At 52.3% G+C, this 19,640-nt stretch overlaps 1 protein-coding gene across 5 annotated transcripts in view; it reads left to right on the top strand.

Annotated features, from left to right (window-relative positions):
• The window catches only part of LOC121272639 (latent-transforming growth factor beta-binding protein 1-like), a 754,836-nt gene that overhangs the window by 496,163 nt on the left and 239,033 nt on the right, over positions 1–19,640 (top strand). For all 5 annotated transcript variants that reach the window (XM_041179326.1, XM_041179327.1, XM_041179328.1 and 2 more), the window contains one exon: positions 18,899–19,024. In XM_041179326.1, the coding sequence (XP_041035260.1) occupies positions 18,899–19,024 (126 nt within the window). The remainder of the gene's footprint in view (positions 1–18,898; positions 19,025–19,640) is intronic.

Here is a 19,640-nt window from a genome sequence, read left to right on the forward strand (position 1 = left end):
CGGTGCGAGAATGACACAGAGTGATGGTGCGAGAGTGACACAGAGTGACACAGTGACGGTGTGAGAGTGACACAGAGTGACACAGTGACGGTGTGAGAGTGACACAGAGTGACGGTGTGAGAGTGACATAGAGTGACTGTGAAAGTTACACAGAGTGACAGTGTGAGAGTGACACAGAGTGACAGTGTGAGAGTGACAGATAGTGACTGTGTGAGAGTGACACAGAGTGACAGTGTGAGAGTGACACAGATTGAAAGTGTGAGATGACACAGAGTGACAGTGTGACAGTGACACAGAGTGACTGTATAGAGTGACACAGAGTGACAGTGTGAGAGTGACACAGAGTGACTGCGTGAGAGTGACACAGAGTGACGGTGCGAGAGTGACACAGAGTGACTGCGTGAGAGTGACACAGAGTTACTGCGTGAGAGTGACACAGAGAGACGGCACGAGAGTGACACAGAGTGACGGCACGAGAGTGACACAGAATGACGGCACGAGAGTGACACAGAGTGACGGTGTGAGAGTGACACAGAGTGACTATGTAAGAGTGATACAGAGTGACAGTGTGAGAGTGAAACAGAGTGACAGTGTGAGAGTGACACAGAGTGACGGCACGAGAGTTACACAGAGTGACACTGCGAGAGTGACACAGAGTGACACAGAGTGACTGTGTGAGAGTGAAACAGAGTGACAGTGTGAGAGTGACACAGAGTGACTGCGTGAGAGTGACACAGAGTGATGGTGCGAGAGTGACACAGATTGACTGCGTGAGAGTGACACAGAGTGACTGCGTGAGAGTGACACAGAGTGACCGTGTGAGCGTGACACAGAGTGACGGCGTGAGAGTGACACAGAATGACGGCGTGAGAGTGACGCAGAGTGACGGCGCGAGTGTGACACAGAGTGACAGTGTGAGAGTGACACAGAGTGACTGTGTGAGAGTGACACAGAGTGACTGTGCGAGAGTGACACAGGGTGACAGCGTGAGAGTGACATAGAGTGACTGCGTGAGAGTGACACAGAGTGACACAGAGTGACTGTGTGAGAGTGAAACAGAGTGACGGTGTGAGAGTGACACAGAGTGACGGTGTGAGAGTGACACAGAGTGACACAGAGTGACGGTGCTAGAGTGACACAGAGTGACACAGGTTGACACAGAGTGACGGTGTGAGTGACACAGAGTGACGGCGCGAGAGTGACACAGAGTGACAGTGTTAGAGTGACACAGAATGACAGTGTGAGAGTGCCACAGAGTGACAGTGTGAAAGTGACACAGAGTGACGGTGCGCGAGAGACACAGAGTGACGGTGCGCGAGAGACACAGAGTGACAGTGTGAGAGTGACACAGAGTGACGGTGCGAGAATGACACAGAGTGATGGTGCGAGAGTGACACAGAGTGACACAGTGACGGTGTGAGAGTGACACAGAGTGACACAGTGACGGTGTGAGAGTGACACAGAGTGACGGTGTGAGAGTGACATAGAGTGACTGTGAAAGTTACACAGAGTGACAGTGTGAGAGTGACACAGAGTGACAGTGTGAGAGTGACAGATAGTGACTGTGTGAGAGTGACACAGAGTGACAGTGTGAGAGTGACACAGATTGAAAGTGTGAGATGACACAGAGTGACTGTATAGAGTGACACAGAGTGACGGTGCGAGAGTGACACAGAGTGACTGCGTGAGAGTGACACAGAGTTACTGCGTGAGAGTGACACAGAGAGACGGCACGAGAGTGACACAGAGTGACGGCACGAGAGTGACACAGAATGACGGCACGAGAGTGACACAGAGTGACGGTGTGAGAGTGACACAGAGTGACTATGTAAGAGTGATACAGAGTGACAGTGTGAGAGTGAAACAGAGTGACAGTGTGAGAGTGACACAGAGTGACGGCACGAGAGTGACACAGAGTGACGGCGTGAGAGTGACACAGAGAGACGGCGTGAGAGTGACACAGAGTGACGGTGTGGGAGTGACACAGAGTGACGGTGTGAGAGTGATACAGAGTGACACAGAGTGACTTTGTGAGAGTTACACAGAGTGACAGTGCGAGAGTGACACAGAGTGACACAGAGTGACTGTGTGAGAGTGAAACAGAGTGACGGTGTGAGAGTGACACAGAGTGACTGTGTAGAGTGACACAGAGTGACAGTGTGAGAGTGACACAGAGTGACTGCGTGAGAGTGACACAGAGTGATGGTGCGAGAGTGACACAGATTGACTGCGTGAGAGTGACACAGAGTGACTGCATGAGAGTGACACAGAGTGACCATGTGAGAGTGAAACAGAGTGACGGTGTGAGAGTGACACAGAGTGACGGTGCTAGAGTGACACAGAGTGACACAGGTTGACACAGAGTGACGGTGTGAGAGTGACAGAGTGACGGCGTGAGAGTGACACAGAGTGACAGTGTGAGAGTGACACAGAATGACAGTGTGAGAGTGACACAGAGTGACTGTATGAGAGTGACACTGAGTGACGGTGCGAGAATGACACAGAGTGATGGTGCGAGAGTGACACAGAGTGACAGTGTGAGAGTGACACAGAGTGACACAGAGTGACGGTGTGAGAGTGACACAGAGTGACAGTTTGAGAGTGACACAGTGACTGTGTGAGAGTGACACAGAGTGACGGTGTGAGAGTGACACAGAGTGACTGTGTGAGAGTGACACAGAGTGACAGTGTGAGAGTGACACAGAGTGACAGTGTGAGAGTGACACAGAGTGACTGTGTGAGAGTGACACAGAGTGACGGTGTGAGAGTGACACAGAGTGACGGTGTGAGAGTGACACAGAGTGACTGTGTGAGAGTGACACAGAGTGACAGTGTGAGAGTGACATAGAGTGACGGTGCGAAAGTGACACAGAGTGACAGTGTGAGTTTGACACGGAGTGACTGTTTGAGAGTGACACAGAGTGACAGTGTGAGAGTGACAGATAGTGACTGTGTGAGAGTGACAAAGAGTGACAGTGTGAGTGTGACACAGAGTGACAGTGTGAGAGTGACACAGATTGACTGTGAGATGACACAGAGTGACAGTGTGACAGTGACACAGAGTGACCGTGTAGAGTGACTCAGTGTGACAGTGTGAGAGTGACACAGAGTGACTGCGTGAGAGTGACACAGAGTAATGGTGCGAGAGTGACACAGAGTGACGGCACGAGAGTGACACAGAATGACGGCACGAGAGTGACACAGAGTGACGGCGTGAGAGTGACACAGAGGGACGGTGTGAGAGTGACACAGAGTGACACAGAGTGACTGCGTGAGCGTGACACAGAGTGACCGTGTGAGAGTGAAACAGAGTGACGGTGTGAGAGTGACACAGAGTGACGGTGCTAGAGTGACACAGAGTGACACAGGTTGACACAGAGTGACGGTGTGAGAGTGACACAGAGTGACGGCGTGAGAGTGACACAGAGTGACAGTGTGAGAGTGACACAGAATGACAGTGTGAGAGTGACACAGAGTGACTGTATGAGAGTGACACAGAGTGACGGTGCGAGAATGACACAGAGTGATGGTGCGAGAGTGACACAGAGTGACACAGAGTGACAGTGTGAGAGTGACACAGAGTGACACAGAGTGACGGTGTGAGAGTGACACAGAGTGACAGTTTGAGAGTGACACAGAGTGACTGTGTGAGAGTGACACAGAGTGACAGTGTGAGAGTGACACAGAGTGACTGTGTGACAGTGACACAGAGTGACGGTGCGAGAGTGACACAGAGTGACAGTGTGAGAGTGACAGAGAGTGACGGTGCGAGAGTGACACAGAGTGACGGTGCGAGAGTGACACAGAGTGACAGTGTGAGAGTGACAGAGTGACAGTGTGAGAGTGACACAGAGTGACGGTGCGAAAGTGACACAGAGTGACAGTGTGAGAGTGACACAGAGTGACGGTGCGAAAGTGACACAGAGTGACAGTGTGAGAGTGACACAGAGTGACGGTGCGAAAGTGACACAGAGTGACAGTGTGAGAGTGACACAGAGTGACTGTTTGAGAGTGACACAGAGTGACAGTGTGAGAGTGACACAGAGTGACGGTGCGAAAGTGACACAGAGTGACAGTGTGAGAGTGACACAGAGTGACTGTGCGAAAGTGACACAGAGTGACAGTGTGAGAGTGACACAGAGTGACTGTTTGAGAGTGACACAGAGTGACAGTGTGAGAGTGACAGATAGTGACTGTGTGAGAGTGACAAAGAGTGACAGTGTGAGTGTGACACAGAGTGACAGTGTGAGAGTGACACAGATTGACTGTGAGATGACACAGAGTGACAGTGTGACAGTGACACAGAGTGACAGTGTAGAGTGACTCAGTGTGACAGTGTGAGAGTGACATAGAGTGACTGCGTGAGAGTGACACAGAGTGACGGTGCGAGAGTGACACAGAGTGACAGCACGAGAGTGACACAGAATGACGGCACGAGAGTGACACAGAGTGACGGCGTGAGAGTGACACAGAGGGACGGTGTGAGAGTGACACAGAGTGACACAGAGTGACTGTGTGATAGTTACACAGAGTGACAGTGTGAGAGTGACACAGAGTGACACAGAGTGACAGTGTGAGAGTGAAACAGAGTGACGGTGTGAGAGTGACAAAGATTGACGTTGTGAGAGTGACACAGAATGACACAGAGTGATGGTGCGAGAGTGACACATAGTGACACAGAGTGACAGTGTGAGAGTGACACAGGTTGACACAGATTGATGGTGTGCGAGTGGCACAGAGTGACGGCACGAGAGTGACACAGTGTGACACAGAGAGACAGTGTGACACAGAGAGACAGTGTGAGAGTGACACAGAGTGACAGTGTGAGAGTGACACAGAGTGACTGTGTGAGAGTGACACAGAGTGACGGTGTGAGAGTGACACAGAGTGACTGTGTGAGAGTGACACAGAGTGACGGTGTGAGAGTGACACAGAGTGACTGTGTGAGAGTGACACAGAGTGACGGTGTGAGAGTGACACAGAGTGATGGTGTGAGAGTGACACAGAGTGACACAGAGTGACGGTGTGAGAGTGACACAGAGTGACAGTGTGAGAGTGACACAGATTGACACAGAGTGACAGTGTGAGAGTGACACAGAGTGACGGTGTGAGAGTGACACAGAGTGACGGTGTGAGAGTGACACAGAGTGACAGTGTGAGAGTGACACAGATTGACACAGAGTGACAGTGTGAGAGTGACACAGAGTGACGGTGTGAGAGTGACACAGAGTGACAGTGTGAGAGTGACACAGAGTGACGGTGTGAGAGTGACACAGAGTGACGGTGTGAGAGTGACACAGAGTGACAGTGTGAGAGTGACACAGAGTGACACAGAGTGACGGTGTGAGAGTGACACAGAGTGACAGTGTGAGAGTGACACAGATTGACACAGAGTGACAGTGTGAGAGTGACACAGAGTGACACAGAGTGACGGTGTGAGAGTGACACAGAGTGACAGTGTGAGAGTGACACAGATTGACACAGAGTGACAGTGTGAGAGTGACACAGATTGACACAGAGTGACAGTGTGAGAGTGACAGAAAGTATCGGTGTGAGAGGGTCACAGAGTGACACAGTGATGGTGTGAGAGTGACACAGAGTGACTGTGTGAGAGTGACACAGAGTGACAGTGTGAGAGTGACAGAAAGTATCGGTGTGAGAGTGACACAGAGTGACAGTGTGAGAGTGACACAGAGTGACTGTGTGAGAGTGACACAGAGTGACACAGAGTGACAGTGTGAGAGTGACACACAGTGACACACAGTGACGGTGTGAGCGTGACACAGAGTGACAGTGTGAGAGTGACACAGTGTGACCGTGTGAGAGTGACAGATAGTGACTGTGTGAGTGTGACACAGAGTGACAGTGTGAGATGACACAGAGTGACTGTGTAGAGTGATACAGAGTGACAGTGTGAGAGTGAAACAGAGTGAAAGTGTGAGAGTGAAACAGAGTGACAGTGTGAGAGTGACACTGATTGACTGCGTGAGAGTGACAAAGAGTGACTGCGTGAGAGTGACACAGAGTGACTGCGTGAGAGTGACACAGATTGACTGCGTGAGAGTGACACAGAGTGACGGCACGAGAGTGACACAGAGTGACGGCACGAGAGTGACACAGAATTACAGCACGAGAGTGACACAGAGTGACGGTGTGAGAGTGACGCAGAGCGACGGTGTGAGAGTGACACAGAGTGACTATGTAAGAGTGACACAGAGTGACAGTGTGAGAGTGACACAGATTGACTGCGTGAGAGTGACACAGAGTGACTGCGTGAGAGTGACACAGAGTGACCGTGTGAGAGTGAAACAGAGTGACGGTGTGAGAGTGACACAGAGTGACGGTGCTAGAGTGACACAGAGTGACGGCGTGAGAGTGACACAGAGTGACAGTGTGAGAGTGACACAGAGTGACGGTGCGAGAATGACACAGAGTGACACAGAGTGACAGTGTGAGAGTGACACAGAGTGACTGTATGAGAGTGACACAGAGTGACGGTGCGAGAATGACACAGAGTGACACAGAGTGACAGTGTGAGAGTGACACAGAGTGACGGTGCGAGAATGACACAGAGTGACACAGAGTGACAGTGTGAGAGTGACACAGAGTGACTGTATGAGAGTGACACAGAGTGACGGTGCGAGAGTGACACAGAGTGACACAGAGTGACAGTGTGAGAGTGACACAGAGTGACACAGAGTGACGGTGTGAGAGTGACACAGAGTGACAGTTTGAGAGTGATACAGAGTGACTGTGAGAGAGTGACACAGAGTGACAGTGTGAGAGTGACACAGAGTGACACAGAGTGACAGTGTGAGAGTGACACAGAGTGACTGTGAGAGAGTGACACAGAGTGACAGTTTGAGAGTGATACAGAGTGATACAGAGTGACAGTGTGAGAGTGACACAGAGAGACAGTGTGAGAGTGACACAGAGTGACTGTGTGAGAGTGACACAGAGTGACAGTGTGAGAGTGACACAGAGTGACAGTGTGAGAGTGACACAGAGTGACGGTGCGAAAGTGACACAGAGTGACAGTGTGAGTTTGACACAGAGTGACGTTGCGAGAGTGACACAGAGTGATGGTGTGAGAGTGAAACAGAGTGATGGTGTGAGAGTGATACAGAGTGACGGTGCGAGAGTGATACAGAGTGACGGTGTGAGAGTGACACAGTGACGCTGCGAGAGTGACACAGAGTGACGCTGCGAGAGTGACACAGAGTGACGCTGCGAGAGTGACACAGAGTGACAGTGCGAGAGTGACACAGAGTGACAGTGTGAGAGTGACACAGAGTGACAGTGTGAAAGTGACACAGAGTGACAGTGTGAGAGTGACACAGAATGATGGTGTGAGAGTGACACAGAGTGACAGTGTGAGAGTGACACAGATTGACACAGAGTGACGGTGTGAGAGTGACACAGATTGACACAGAGTGTCGGTGTGAGAGTGACACAGAGTGACAGTGTGAGAGTGACACAGAATGATGGTGTGAGAGTGACACAGAGTGACAGTGTGAGAGTGACACAGAGTGACACAGAGTGACAGTGTGAGAGTGACACACAGTGACACACAGTGACGGTGTGAGAGTGACACAGAGTGACAGTGTGAGAGTGACACAGTGTGACCGTGTGAGAGTGACAGATAGTGACTGTGTGAGTGTGACACAGAGTGACAGTGTGAGAGTGACACAGATTGACAGTGTGAGATGACACAGAGTGAAAGTGTGAGAGTGAAACAGAGTGACAGTGTGAGAGTGACACAGATTGACTGCGTGAGAGTGACAAAGAGTGACTGCGTGAGAGTGACACAGAGTGACTGCGTGAGAGTGACACAGATTGACTGCGTGAGAGTGACACAGAGTGACGGCACGAGAGTGACACAGAGTGACGGCACGAGAGTGACACAGAATTACGGCACGAGAGTGACACAGAGTGACGGTGTGAGAGTGACGCAGAGCGACGGTGTGAGAGTGACACAGAGTGACTATGTAAGAGTGACACAGAGTGACAGTGTGAGAGTGACACAGATTGACTGCGTGAGAGTGACACAGAGTGACCGTGTGAGAGTGAAACAGAGTGACGGTGTGAGAGTGACACAGAGTGACGGTGCTAGAGTGGCACAGAGTGACACAGGTTGACACAGAGTGACGGTGTGAGAGTGACACAGAGTGACAGTGTGAGAGTGACACAGAGTGACACAGAGTGACAGTGTGAGAGTGACACAGAGTGACGGTGCGAGAATGACACAGAGTGACACAGAGTGACTGTGTGAGAGTGACACAGAGTGACTGTATGAGAGTGACACAGAGTGACGGTGCGAGAATGACACAGAGTGACACAGAGTGACTGTGTGAGAGTGACACAGAGTGACTGTATGAGAGTGACACAGAGTGACGGTGCGAGAATGACACAGAGTGATGGTGCGAGAGTGCCACAGAGTGACACAGAGTGACAGTGTGAGAGTGACACAGAGTGACACAGAGTGACGGTGTGAGAGTGACACAGAGTGACACAGAGTGACCGTGTGAGAGTGACACAGAGTGACACAGAGTGACAGTTTGAGAGTGATACAGAGTGACTGTGAGAGAGTGACACAGAGTGACCGTGTGAGAGTGACACAGAGTGACACAGAGTGACAGTTTGAGAGTGATACAGAGTGACCGTGTGAGAGTGACACAGAGTGACACAGAGTGACAGTTTGAGAGTGATACAGAGTGACTGTGTGAGAGTGACACAGAGTGACGGTATGAGAGTGACACAGAGTGACGGTGCGAGAGTGACACAGAGTGACTGTGAGAGAGTGACACAGAGTGACAGTGTGAGAGTGACACAGAGTGACTGTGTGAGAGTGACACAGAGTGACAGTGTGAGAGTGACACAGAGTGACGGTGCGAGAGTGACACAGAGTGACTGTGTGAGAGTGACACAGAGTGACAGTGTGAGAGTGACACAGAGTGACAGTGTGAGAGTGACACAGAGTGACAGTGTGAGAGTGACACAGAGTGACAGTGTGAGAGTGACACAGAGCGACAGTGTGAGAGTGACACAGAGTGACTGTGTGAGAGTGACACAGAGTGACAGTGTGAGAGTAACACAGAGTGACAGTGTGAGAGTGACACAGAGTGACAGTGTGAGAGTGACACAGAGTGACAGTTTGAGAGTGATACAGAGTGATACAGAGTGACAGTGTGAGAGTGACACAGAGCGACAGTGTGAGAGTGACACAGAGTGACTGTGTGAGAGTGACACAGAGTGACAGTGTGAGAGTGACACAGAGTGACAGTGTGAGAGTGACACAGAGTGACGGTGCGAAAGTGACACAGAGTGACAGTGTGAGTTTGACACAGAGTGACGTTGCGAGAGTGACACAGAGTGACGGTGCGAGAGTGATACAGAGTGACGGTGTGAGAGTGACACAGAGTGACAGTGCGAGAGTGATACAGAGTGACGCTGCGAGAGTGACACAGAGTGACGGAGTGAGAGTGACACAGAGAGACGGTGTGAGAGTGACACAGAGTGACAGTGCGAGAGTGACACAGAGTGACAGTGTGAGAGTGACACAGAGTAACAGTGTGAAAGTGACACAGAGTGACAGTGTGAGAGTGACACAGAATGATGGTGTGAGAGTGACACAGAGTGACAGTGTGAGAGTGACACAGAATGATGGTGTGAGAGTGACACAGAGTGACAGTGTGAGAGTGACACAGATTGACACAGAGTGACGGTGTGAGAGTGACACAGATTGACACAGAGTGTCGGTGTGAGAGTGACACAGAGTGACAGTGTGAGAGTGACACAGAGTGACGGTGCTAGAGTGACACAGAGTGACAGTGTGAGAGTGTCACAGAGTGACGGTGTGAGAGTGAAACAGAGTGACAGTGCGAGAGTGACACAGAGTGACACAGAGTGACGGTGTGAGAGTGACACAGAATGACGCTGCGAGAGTGACACAGAGTGACGTAGCGAGAGTGACACAGAGTGACGGTGTGAGAGTGACACAGAGTGACGCTGCGAGAGTGACACAGAGTGACGGTGCGAGAGTGACACAGAGTGACGGAGCGAGAGTGACACAGAGTGACGGCATGAGAGTGACACAGAGTGACACAGAGTTACGCTGCGAGAGTGACACAGAGTGACGACGTGAGAGTGACACAGAGTGACGGTGCGAGAGTGACACAGAGTGACGGCGTGAGAGTGACACAGAGTGACGGTGCGAGAGTGACACAAAGTGACCGTGTGAGAGTGACACAGAGTGACGGTGCGAGAGTGACACAGAGTGCCAGTGTGAGAGTGACACAGAGTGTCGGTGTGAGAGTGACACAGCGTGTCGGTGCGAGAATGACACAGAGTGACACAGAGTGACGGTGCGAGAATGACACAGAGGACACAGTGACGGTGTGCGAGTGACACCGAGTGACAGCAGAAGAGTGACACAGAGTGACAGCGTAAGAGTGACACAGAGTGACAGTGTTAGAGTGATTCAGGTTGTCGGTGTGAGAGTGACACAGAGTGACGGTGCGAGAGTGACACAGATTGACAGTTTGAGAGTGACACAGAGTGACAGTGTGAGAGTGACACAGAGTGACAGTGTGAGAGTGACACAGAGTGACAGTGTGAGAGTGACACAGAGTGACGGCCTGAGAGTGACACAGAGTGACTGTGTGAGAGTGACACAGAGTGACGGTTCGAGAGTGACACAGAGTGATGCGTGAGAGTGACACAGAGTGACGGTGCGAGAGTGACACAGAGCGACAGCGCGATAGTGACACAGAGTGACCGTGCGAGAGTGACACAGAGTGACGGTGTGAGAGTGACACAGAGTGACGGTGTGAGAGTGACACAGAGTGACGGTGTGAGAGTGACACAGAGTGATGGCGCGAGAGTGACACAGAGTGACGGTGTGAGAGTGACACAGAGTGACGGTGTGAGAGTGACACAGAGTGACAGTGTGAGAGTGACACAGAGTGACTGTGTGAGAGTGACACAGAGTGACGGTGCGAGAGTGACACAGAGTGACGGTGTGAGACTGGCACAGATTGACAGTGTGAGAGTGACACAGAGTGACAGTGTGAGAGTGACACAGAGTGATGTTGTGAGACTGGCACAGATTGACTGTGTGAGAGTGACACAGAGTGACAGTGTGAGAGTGACACAGAGTGACAGTGCGAGAGTGACAAAGATTGGCACAGAGTGACGGTGTGAGAGTGACACAGAGTGACGGTGTGAGAGTGACACAGAGTGACAGTGCGAGAGTGACACGGAGTGACGGTGCGAGAGTGACGCAGAGTGACACAGAGTGACGGTGTGAGAGTGACACAGAGTCACGGCACGAGAGTGACTCAGAGTGACGGCGTGAGAGTGACACAGAGTGATAGTGTGAGAGTGACACAGAGGGACAGTGCGAGAGTGGCACAGTGACAGTGCGAGAGTGACACAGAGTGACGGTGCGAGCATGACACAGAGTGACGGTGTGAGAGTGACACAGAGTGACAGTGTGAGAGTGACACAGAGTGACTGCGTGAGAGTGACACCGAGTGACGGCATGAGAGTGACACAGAGTGACGGTGCGAGAGTGACACAGAGTGACGGTGCGAGAGTGACACAGAGTGACGGTGTGAGAGTGACACAGAGTGACGGTGCGAGCATGACACAGAGTGACGGCGTCAGAGTGACACAGAGTGACAGTGTGAGAGTGACACAGCGTGACGGCGTGAGAGTGACACAGAGTGACAGTGTGAGAGTGACACAGAGTGACGGTGTGAGAGTGACACAGAGTGACAGTGTGAGAGTGACACAGAGTGACACAGAGTGACGGTGTGAGAGTGACACAGAGTGACGGTGCGAGAGTGACACAGAGTGACGGTGTGAGAGTGACACAGAGTGACAGTGTGAGAGTGACACAGAGTGACAGTGTGAGAGTGAAACAGAGTGACAGTGCGAGAGTGACACAGAGTGACACAGAGTGACTGTGTGACAGTGACACAGAGTGACAGTGTGAGAGTGACACAGAGTGACGGTGTGAGAGTGACACAGAGTGACGGTGCGAGAATGACACAGAGTGACAGTGTGAGAGTGACACAGAGTGACACAGAGTGACTGTGTGAGAGTGACACAGAGTGACGGTGCGAGCATGACACAGAGTGACGGCGTCAGAGTGACACAGAGTGACAGTGTGAGAGTGACACAGCGTGACGGCGTGAGAGTGACACAGAGTGACAGTGTGAGAGTGACACAGAGTGACGGTGTGAGAGTGACACAGAGTGACAGTGTGAGAGTGACACAGAGTGACAGTGTGAGAGTGAAACAGAGTGACAGTGCGAGAGTGACACAGAGTGAAACAGAGTGACAGTGTGACAGTGACACAGAGTGACAGTGTGAGAGTGACACAGAGTGACGGTGTGAGAGTGACACAGAGTGACAGTGTGAGAGTGACACAGAGTGACGGTGCGAGAATGACACAGAGTGACAGTGTGAGAGTGACACAGAGTGACACAGAGTGACTGTGTGAGAGTGACACAGAGTGACGGTGTGAGAGTGACACAGAGTGACGGTGCGAGAATGACATAGAGTGACACAGAGTGACGGTGCGAGAGTGACACAGAGTGACAGTGTGAGAGTGACACAGAGTGACACAGAATGACGGTGTGAGAGTGACACAGAGTGATGGCGCGAGAGTGACACAGAGTGACAGTGTGAGAGTGACACAGAGTGACGGTGTGAGAGTGACACAGAGTGACAGTGTGAGAGTGACACAGAGTGACGGTGTGAGAGTGACACAGAGTGATGGTGTGAGAGTGACACAGTGACAGTGTGAGAGTGACACAGAGTGACGGTGTGAGAGTGACACAGAGTGACACAGAGTGACATTGTGAGAGTGACACAGATTGACGGTGTGAGAGTGACACAGAGTGACAGTGTGAGAGTGACACAGAGTGACGGCATGAGAGTGACACAGAGTGACGTGTGAGAGTGACGCAGAGTGACGGTGCGAGCCTGACACAGGGTGACAGTGTGAGAGTGACACAGAGTGATGGTGTGAGAGTGACACAGAGTGACAGTGTGAGAGTGACACAGAGTCACGGCTTGAGAGTGACATAGAGTGACAGTGTGAGAGTGACACAGATTGACGGCATGAGAGTGACACAGAGTGACGTGTGAGAGTGACACAGAGTGATGGTGTGAGAGTGACACAGAGTGACGGAGTGAGAGTGACACAGAGTGACACAGAGTGACAGTGTGAGAGTGACACAGAGTGACACAGAGTGACACAGAGTGACAGTGTGAGAGTGACACAGAGTGACGGTGTGAGCGTGATGTAGAGTGACGGTGTGAGAGTGACACAGAGTGACGGTCTGGGAGTGATACCGAGTGACGGCGTGAGAGTGACACAGAGTGACGGCGTGAGAGTAACGCAAAGTGACTGTGTGAGAGTGGCACAGAGTGACTGTGTGAGAGTGACACAGAGTGACTGTGTGAGAGTGACCCAGACTGACAGTGTGAGAGTGACACAGACTGACGGTGTGAGAGTGACACAGAGTGACAGTGTGAGAGTGACACAGAGTGACGGTGTGAGAGTGACACAGAGTGACAGTGTGAGAGTGACACAGAGTGACGGTGTGAGAGTGACACAGAGTGACGGTCTGGGAGTGATACCGAGTGACGGCGTGAGAGTGACACAGAGTGACGGCGTGAGAGTAACACAAAGTGACTGTGTGAGAGTGGCACAGAGTGACGGTGTGAGAGTGACACAGAGTGATGGTGTGAGAGTGACCAAGAGTGACAGTGTGAGAGTGACACAGAGTGACAGTGTGAGAGTGACAGTGTGAGAGTGACAGAGATTGACACAGAGTGACAGTGTGAGAGTGACACAGAGTGACTGTGTGAGAGTGACCCAGACTGACAGTGTGAGAGTGACACAGACTGACGGTGTGAGAGTGACACAGAGTGACAGTGTGAGAGTGACACAGAGTGACGGTGTGAGAGTGACACAGAGTGACAGTGTGAGAGTGACACAGAGTGACGGTGTGAGAGTGACACAGAGTGACAGTGTGAGAGTCACACAGAGTGATGGTGTGAGAGTGACACAGAGTGACAGTGTGAGAGTGACACAGAGTGACGGCCTGAGAGTGACACAGAGTGACAGTGTGAGAGTGACACAGAGTGACGGCCTGAGAGTGACACAGAGTGACAGTGTGAGAGTGACACAGAGTGACGTCGTGAGAGTGACACAGAGTGATGGCATGAGAGTGACACAGAGTGACGTGTGAGAGTGACACAGAGTGACGGTGTGAGAGTGACACAGAGTGACGGTGCGAGCATGACACAGAGTGACGGTGTCAGAGTGACACAGAGTGACAGTGTGAGAGTGACACAGCGTGACGGTGTGAGAGTGACACAGAGTGACACAGAGTGACAGTGTGAGAGTGACACAGTGACGGTGTGAGAGTGACGGCGTGAGAGTGACACAGAGTGACGGTGCGAGAGTGACACAGAGTGACGGCCTGAGAGTGATACCGAGTGTCGGCGTGAGAGTGACACATAGTGACGCTGTGAGAGTGACACAGAGTGATGCTGCGAGAGTGACACAGAGTGACGGAGCGAGAGTGACACAGATTGACGGTGTGAGAGTGACACAGAGTGACAGTGTGAAAGTGACACAGAGTGACAGTGTGAGAGTGACACAGAGTGATGGTGTGAGAGTGACACAGAGTGACAGTGTGAGAGTGACATTGATTGACACAGAGTGACGGTGTGAGAGTGACACAGAGTGACAGTGTGAGAGTGACACAGAGTGACAGTGCGAGAGTGACACAGAGTGACAGTGCGAGAGTGACACAGAGTGACAGTGTGAGAGTGACACAGAGTGACAGTTTAAAAGTGACACAGTGACAGTGTGAGAGTGACACAGAGTGATGGTGTGAGAGTGACACAGAGTGACAGTGTGAGAGTGACACAGATTGACACAGAGTGACGGTGTGAGAGTGACACAGAGTGACAGTGTGAGAGTGACACAGAGTGACGGTGTGAGAGTGAAACAGAGTGACAGTGCGAGAGTGACACAGAGTGAAACAGAGTGACAGTGTGAGAGTGACACAGAGTGACAGTGTGAGAGTGACACAGAGTGACGGTGTGAGAGTGACACAGAGTGACGGTGCGAGAATGACATAGAGTGACACAGAGTGACGGTGCGAGAGTGACACAGAGTGACAGTGTGAGAGTGACACAGAGTGACACAGAATGACGGTGTGAGAGTGACACAGAGTGATGGCGCGAGAGTGACACAGAGTGACAGTGTGAGAGTGACACAGAGTGACGGTGTGAGAGTGACACAGAGTGACAGTGTGAGAGTGACACAGAGTGACGGTGTGAGAGTGACACAGAGTGATGGTGTGAGAGTGACACAGTGACAGTGTGAGAGTGACACAGAGTGACGGTGTGAGAGTGACACAGAGTGACGGTGTGAGAGTGACACAGATTGACACAGAGTGACGGTGTGAGAGTGACACAGAGTGACTGTGTGAGAGTGACCCAGAATGACAGTGTGAGAGTGACACAGAGTGACGGTGTGAGAGTGACACAGAGTGACGTTGTGAGAGTGACACAAAGTGACGGTGCGAGAGTGACACAGATTGACGTTGTGAGAGTGACACAGAGTGACAGTGTGAGAGTGACACAGAGTGACGGCATGAGAGTGACACAGAGTGACGTGTGAGAGTGACGCAGAGTGACGGTGCGAGCCTGACACAGGGTGACAGTGTGAGAGTGACACAGAGTGATGGTGTGAGAGTGACACAGAGTGACAGTGTGAGAGTGACACAGAGTGACGGCCTGAGAGTGACACAGAGTGACAGTGTGAGAGTGACACAGATTGACGGCGTGAGAGTGACACAGAGTGACGGCATGAGAGTGACACAGAGTGACGTGTGAGAGTGACACAGAGTGACGGAGTGAGAGTGACACAGAGTGACACAGAGTGACAGTGTGAGAATGACACAGAGTGACACAGAGTGACACAGAGTGACAGTGTGAGAGTGACACAGAGTGACGGTGTGAGCGTGATATAGAGTGACGGTGTGAGAGTGACACAGAGTGACGGTCTGGGACTGATACCGAGTGACGGCGTGAGAGTGACACAGAGTGATGGCGTGAGAGTGACACAGAGTGACAGTGTGAGAGTGACACAGAGTGACGGCCTGAGAGTGATACCGAGTGACGGCCTGAGAGTGACACAGAGTGACGGTGCCAGAGTGACACAGATGAACAGTGTGAGAGTGATACAGAGTGACGGTGTGAGAGTGACACAGAGTGACGGCGTGAGAGTGACACAGAGTGACGGTGCGAGAGTGACACGGAGTGATGGTGTGAGAGTGACACAGAGTGACGTTGTGAGAGTGACACAGAGTGACGGTGTAAGAGTGACACAGAGTGACGGTGTGAGAGTGACACAGTGACGGCGTGAGAGTGACACAGAGTGACGGCGTGAGAGTGACACCGAGTGACAGTGCGAGAGTGACACAGAGTGATGGTGTGAGAGTGACACAGAGTGACGGTGTAAGAGTGACACAGAGTGACGGCCTGAGAGTGACACAGTGTGACAGTGTGAGAGTGACACAGTGTGACACAGAGTGATGGTGTGAGTGTGACACAGAGTGACGGCCTGAGAGTGACACAGAGTGACGGCCTGAGAGTGAAACAGAGTGACAGTGTGAGAGTGACACAGAGTGACGGTGCGAGAGTGACACAGAGTGATGGTGTGAGAGTGAAACAGAGTGACAGTGTGAGAGTGACACAGAGTGACGGCTTGAGAGTAATACAGAGTGATGTTGCGAGAGTGAAACAGAGTGACGTTGTGAGAGTGACATAGTGACGCTGCGAGAGTGACACAGAGTGACGGTGCGAGAGTGACACAGAGTGATGGAGTGAGAGTGACACAGAGTGACGGCGTGAGAGTGACACAGAGTGACGGCGTGAGAGTGACACAGAGTGACGGTGCGAGGGTGATACCGAGTGACGGCGTGAGAGTGACACGGAGTGATGGCGTGAGAATGACACAGAGTGACGGCGTGAGAGTGACACAGAGTGACGGCGCGAGAGTGACACATAGTGACGCAGAGTGACGGCGCGAGAGTGACACAGAGTGACGGCGCGAGAGTGACACAGAGTGACGGTGCGAGGGTGATACCGAGTGACGGCGTGAGAGTGACACGGAGTGATGGCGTGAGAATGACACAGAGTGACGGCGTGAGAGTGACACAGAGTGACGGCGTGAGAGTGACACAGAGTGACGGCGTGAGAGTGACACAGAGTGACCGTGTGAGAGTGACACAGAGTGACAGTGTGAGAGTGTCACAGCGTGGCAGTGCAAGAGTGACACAGAGTGATGGTGTGAGAGTGAAGCAGAGAGACGGTGTGAGAGTGACACAGAGTGACGGCGTGAGAGTGACACAGAGTGACGCAGAGTGACGGCGCGAGAGTGACACAGAGTGACGGCGCGAGAGTGACACAGAGTGACGGTGCGAGGGTGATACTGAGTGACGGCGTGAGAGTGACACGGAGTGATGGCGTGAGAATGACACAGAGTGACGGCGTGAGAGTGACACAGAGTGACGGCGTGAGAGTGACACAGAGTGACGGTGTGAGAGTGACACAGAGTGACCGTGTGAGAGTGACACAGGGTGACAGTGTTAGAGTGACACAGAGTGACGATGCGAGAGTGACACAGAGTGACAGTGCAAGAGTGACACAGAGTGATGGTGTGAGAGTGAAGCAGAGTGACGGTGTGAGAGTGACACAGAGTGACGGCCTGAGAGTGACACAGATTGACGGTGTGAGAGTGATACAGCGTGACGGTGTGAGAGTGATTCAGAGTGACAGTGCGAGAGTGACACAGAGTGACAGTGTGAGAGTGACACAGTGACGGTGTGAGAGTGACACAGAATGACGGTGCGAGAGTGACACAGAGTGATGCTGCGAGAGTGACACAGAGTGATGCTGCGAGAGTGACACAGAGTGACGGAGCGAGAGTGACACAGAGTGACGGCGTGAGAGTGACACAGAGTGACGGCGCGAGAGTGACACAGAGTGATGGTGCGAGAGTGACACAGAGTGACGGCGCGAGAGTGACACAAAGTGACGGCGCGAGAGTGACACAGAGTGATGGTGCGAGAGTGACACAGTGTGACGGCGCGAGAGTGACACAGAGTGATGGTGCGAGAGTGACACAGAGTGACGGCTCGAGAGTGACACAGAGTGACGGCGTGAGAGTGACACAGAGTGACATTGCGAAAATGACACAGAGTGACGGTGTGAGAGTGACACAGAGTGACGGTGTGAGAGTGACACAGAGTGACGGTGCGAGAGTGACTCAGAGTGACGGTGTGAGAGTGACACAGAGTGACATTGCGAAAATGACGCAGAGTGACGGTGTGAGAGTGACACAGAGTGACGGAGTGAGAGTGAGACAGAGTGATGGTGTGAGAGTGATACAGAGTGACAGTGTGAGAGTGACACAGAGTGACTGCGTGAGAGTGACAGAGTGACATTGCGAGAGTGATTCAGAGTGACTGTGTGAGAGTGACACAGAGTGACGGTGTGAGAGTGATACAGAGTGACGGCGTGAGAGTGACACAGAGTGACGGCGTGAGAGTGACACAGAGTGACACTGCGAGAGTGACACAGAGTGACAGTGCGAGAGTGACACAGAATGATGGTGCGAGAGTGACGGCGTGAGTATGACATTGGACAGTGATTGTGGCATTATAAGTGGCAGCATTGTGGAACTGGCTGTGACAGTGTTACTATGACTGTGTTACCATATAGCGCTATGAGTGTGATGACATGAGTGTGATACCTGTATGTAAGACTGAACTGCCTTCTTTGCTTTCTGTTGCTCTCTCAGATATCGATGAGTGCATTAATGCCACGATTTGTGGGCCGAATGCGTACTGTCAGAATATGGCTGCGTCCTATCGGTGTCTCTGTGACCAAGGTTATCAGATGATGTCTGATGGCTCACGATGTGTGGGTAAGTGACAGGGGATTCAGTCAATTGACAGCAAACAGGAGTGTCTAAGGTTCTCCAACAGTGTCTAATAGTGACAGGCTGTATGTTGGTGATGGGCAGTGTGTGGGCGAGGGTCAGTGTGTGTGGGTGATGGGCAGTGTATGGGTGATGGGCAGTGTGTGGTGGGTGATGGGCAGTGTGTGGGTGACGGGCAGTGTGTGGGTGATGGGCAGTGGGTGATGGGCAGTGTGTGGGTGATGGGCAGTGTGTGGGTGATGGGCAGTGTGTGGGTGATGGGCAGTGGGTGATGGGCAGTGTGTGGTGGGTGATGGGCAGTGTGTGGGTGATGGGCAGTGTGTGGGTGATGGGCAGTGTGTGGGTGATGGGCAGTGTGTGGGTGATGGGCAGTGTGTGGTGGGTGATGGGCAGTGTGTGGGTGATGGGCAGTGGGTGATGGGCAGTGTGTGGGTGATGGGCAGTGTGTGGGTGATGGGCAGTGTGTGGTGGGTGATGGGCAGTGTGTGGGTGATGGGCAGTGTGTGGGTGATGGGCAGTGGGTGAAGGGCAGTGTGTGGTGGGTGATGGGCAGTGTGTGGGTGATGGGCAGTGTGTGGGTGATGGGCAGTGGGTGATGGGC

The sequence above is a fragment of the Carcharodon carcharias genome, chromosome 34, assembly GCF_017639515.1.
Source record: "Carcharodon carcharias isolate sCarCar2 chromosome 34, sCarCar2.pri, whole genome shotgun sequence".
Taxonomy (NCBI): Eukaryota; Metazoa; Chordata; class Chondrichthyes; order Lamniformes; family Lamnidae; genus Carcharodon; species Carcharodon carcharias.